The following is a 3,874-nucleotide window of genomic DNA, read 5'->3' as shown; positions in this document are numbered from 1 at the left end:
GACCGGGCTCCTCCCCGCGCGGGATTCCGCAGCCTATTGGTCGCTGAAAATGGGTGGAGAGGTTTTGGCCCGCAGAAGGCGGAGGGGATAAGGAGGCTTTGGGTTGTGTTGGCACTGCAGTTGGTGCGTTCCGGTGCAATCTGGCGAAACTAAAGCGGGAGGTTGTGGGAGACCTGGAGAAGGAAACAGGCCCAGGACCTTCTCATTCAGGAACTAGAGATCCCATACTCAAGGCCACCAGCTACTAGGTTGCAACCTTGAGCCCTGGGCAGGAGTGGCTCAGCTTTCACTAAAGAGATGGAAATCTTAGGTCTCGGGCCTGCCCACGCACAGGAAAGGAAATGCGGGAACTCAGAGTCCCTGGGACACTAGTAGATGGTGCTGGTGACTTGGAGAGAAAAACTGAGACCCAGGACCCCTCAACTCCCGCCCTTAGTGCGGCTGCATCCTGGAGCGCACGAATCGCTCAGCCTACAGCAGCGATGAAGGAAGCTGGTAGTGAGGCTAGTGGGCTAGCTAAAGGCAGAGCCCTTGGTGGTTGGGAGCAGGGGAGAAATAGGTTTGTCAGAAGCGTAGTACCTCTATGGGAAGGCAGACTCACGCTATAGGTGGATCCAAAGTTGTGTCAAGCCGGCTTTTGCCTCTATAGGGTTAACTCAGCCCATTGGGCTGCAGTTCGCATCAGCCAATCACCAGGTACCTCAAGCATCCAATCAGCTATAAGGGATGATTCCCATTCAGCCAATCGGCGCCCACATGGCAGCAGGGAGCGGGTAGGGGCGGTGTTACTACTGTGTGCTCAGCAAGGCCTTGGGCCTTTGTTCCCATCCTGATTTGGCTTTATCACCAATTACCCCAACCCAGGGAAGTCTGAAAGTCCGGGATGGGGACTAACCAGAAGTTGGAGTGGCCTCAAACGGCAGGAGGATTTGTCCCACTGGGGAAAGAGAGGCAGAATGCTCTGGAAAGGGTCTAAGTAATGAAAACCATTCTTCCCTTAGCCCGGGCTATCAGACTCTAGGCTCCATAGGGACCAGTCTAGCCATGTCCCTCTTCCAAGTCCCTGCTCAGTATGCAGGTCTAACCACCTCGTGACAAGCAAAGCCTTGAGGGAGGCTCCAGGTTCTGGCCATCTTCATGAAACACACACACTGCACCTTCATCCTGTTTATCTTCAACCCTGCTCCTAAAAGGATCTTTCTATAACGTAACTACTGCCAGACCTACCCTTGCTCTGTAACAGTCCATGGTTCTCAATTAGTTTTTCTTTTTCTTCCTTACACTTCCAGTCAGCCTCCTACCTCAGCCTTCCTCGTGCTGACATCATAGGTTTACATGCCCACACCTAGCTCCCCTGTGGCCTTTGACACTTTGAAGCAACCACTATGGCTTGGCAATATATAGAAAGCACCCTAAAGATAACATCGGTTAAAGATAAAGGAAGCTTGTGCCACACAGTCACTATCTGGGTCCCATCACTAACTACCTTTTACCTGTGTAAAGTCCAGGTGCTCTAGCTGGGAATTGAAGAAAATTAGTTCAGAATCCGTTCTGCCTTTGTCTTTTGAAAATAGCATCCCCAGCAGACCACATTGGGCTCAAGTTACTATGTAACTAAGGCTGTTCCAGTCTCTACCTTCCAAGTTCTGGGAAAACCCAAATGTACTACCGCGCCTGGCCAAATTTACAATTACGAACTGATCGATTTTACTGGAATTGACCTTAGAGCTTTGTACTAGCCAGGAGCCAGGTACACTACCACTAAAGCCACACCCCCAAGCCCTCTCTTGACTGTTCTTAGTAGAACCTTGCCTAGTGAGGGACTGGGGACGTGGCCAGGGCCCAGCCTAAGCCTAGAATCACCCAATGAGGAGCTCCGGGCATGGTCAGGGCAGAACACCATCCCAGAATCTCACTGGGAAGAACTGGGTGTGACTGGTAGAGTGCGTGCTTAGCACGTGCAAAGGTCTTGGGTTGCTTCTGCAGCGATAAGGAAAAAAATGGGTAGAAAACAAAAGAAATGAAATGACATGTCTTGTTTTAAATTTTAAAAGCAGCAAAAGCAGTGAATGTCAGGCCTGCTGTTCCACACATGTCAGCCCTTGAGATGCTGAGGCAGAAAAATTTGGAGTTAACATCATCTAGAGTCAAAAAAAAAAAAAAACAAAAATCGTCACCACCACCACCACCACAGCAATACAAACCCTAGACATGGTGGTGCACACCAGACACAGCAACATTCAGGAGGCAGAGACAGGAGGTTCAGAAGTTCAAGGTCATTCTCAGCTACTTAGTTGGAGACCAGTAGGGATACATGAGGCTATGTCTCAATGAAGCAAAAGAAAGAAAAGTAAAATCAAATAATTGAAATCCTTAGGTGTGAGAGTGACAAGGACATTCTGGATACACAGGCTAGGAATGGTTTCAGAATGGGGGTTGGTGATGTCTCTCAGTGGGGAAGGGTTCTTGGCACCAAGCCTGATGGTCTGAATTTGATCCCTGGGACCCAGGCAGTGGAGAGAGAGAATGCACTCCTGAAGCTGCCCTCTGACCTCCACACCCATAGACACAGTAAATGTAACCAAAAATTAAATTGATTGATGTATGTTGAGTGTTGAGTGTGTTCAAACAGAACAGCGCTGGGAAAGCCCCTCCCTTCCTCCCTGACTGGCTGCAGGCTAAGGCGCTGCACACTGTGTAGATGCTGGCCTAGCATACTGATGGGCCAGGGAAACAGTGCTACGTTCAGTGACCAAGCTCTCCAGATCTTACAGTTATGCCCCTGCTGTAAGTCTCTGTGACTTCTCTGTGTCAGTCTCTCGGCCACCTTCCCTAACGCAGGCCTCTGTCTTTGCTTGGGAAAGGAGCCCAGAGCTACTGGGATTTCCCCAGGATCCAGCCCCCGCCCAGTGCTGCCAGAGAGGGAGGTGACAGTTGCTCGAGTTGAGGAAACTCCCCAGGAACCTGTTTATCTGCTTCCTGGCCAGGCTGAGGCTCCTACCGAAAGGACAGGGACCTGGCATGGTCATGGCCTCAGCCCTGTGTCCACCCCGGGGCCCCAAGCTCAAAGGTGCTCCACCTTCCCACTACTACGAGAACTTCCTAGAGAAAAAGGGACCCTGTGACCAGGTATGAAGGGCAGGGAGCCAGCAGCGTCGCTGTCCTGGGAATCTGCAAGAGCCTCTCTGAACTGAGGTCACCTCACAGACCATGGGCCTAGAAGAGGGTGGGTGATAGTGGGACAGCACCCAGTGGAGCAAGGCATGTGCCACTGGCTGTGGAAGTTTCTGGCCATCTGTCTGTCTCTGTGCCTCCTTCCACATTCTGTCCTCTAATTTCACCCTTGTCTGTCTGTCTGCCTTCCTGTCTGTCCACCTTCCTGCCTGACTGCCTCAGTATACATCTTTTGATCTGTCTATCCAGCTGTTTCAATCTTTCTAATGTGGTCTCTCTTTCCATTCTTTGAATATAAATAAACACGACTAGAGACGTCCTCCAGGAAATAAGGTATCCTCTGATTCCTGAGCCTCCTCCCCCTCCTGGCCAAGAATTAACCCCAAGGTGAATTCCTCCCCAAGGGGGAGGGTCAGGGAAGGTGGCACCTAACTGCAGTCACATAGGAGAGGGTTGTTTTGAGACAGGTTTTCAGGACTATAACCCAGAAGGGCTTTAAAGTTGAAGCAATCCCCTTGCTTCAGTTTTTCAAGTGTTGGGATGACAGCTGTGCGCTGCCACCAGGCTCAGGCCATATGCATTTTCTGCTGACTGCGCCGCTCCATTTATCCCAGCCTTGTCCCTCAGGTTCCTCATCCACATCTCATATATGTCCAGACACACCCAGCAAGTCCTTTACATGATGAATTCAAAGCATGAA

At 50.7% G+C, this 3,874-nt stretch overlaps 1 protein-coding gene across 9 annotated transcripts in view; it reads left to right on the top strand.

Annotated features, from left to right (window-relative positions):
- The first annotated feature begins 2,864 nt into the window (after positions 1 to 2,864).
- Positions 2,865 to 3,874, top strand: part of Stap2 (signal transducing adaptor family member 2) — an 8,951-nt gene continuing 7,941 nt past the window's right edge. For 8 of the 9 annotated variants that reach the window (NM_001432969.1, NM_001432968.1, NM_001432966.1 and 5 more), the window contains exon 1: positions 2,865 to 3,129. In NM_001432969.1, coding sequence (NP_001419898.1) covers positions 3,028 to 3,129 — 102 coding nt within the window. In that variant the 5' untranslated portion in view covers positions 2,865 to 3,027. The remainder of the gene's footprint in view (positions 3,130 to 3,874) is intronic. The other variant, XM_087566987.1, reaches the window with a different exon arrangement.

Source organism: Rattus norvegicus, chromosome 9 (assembly GCF_021556685.1).
Source record: "Rattus norvegicus strain SHRSP/BbbUtx chromosome 9, alternate assembly SHRSP_T2T, whole genome shotgun sequence".
In the NCBI taxonomy this organism is placed as follows: Eukaryota; Metazoa; Chordata; class Mammalia; order Rodentia; family Muridae; genus Rattus; species Rattus norvegicus.
Note: the sequence above shows the minus strand (reverse complement) of the source record. Positions and strands in the feature narration are given on the sequence as shown.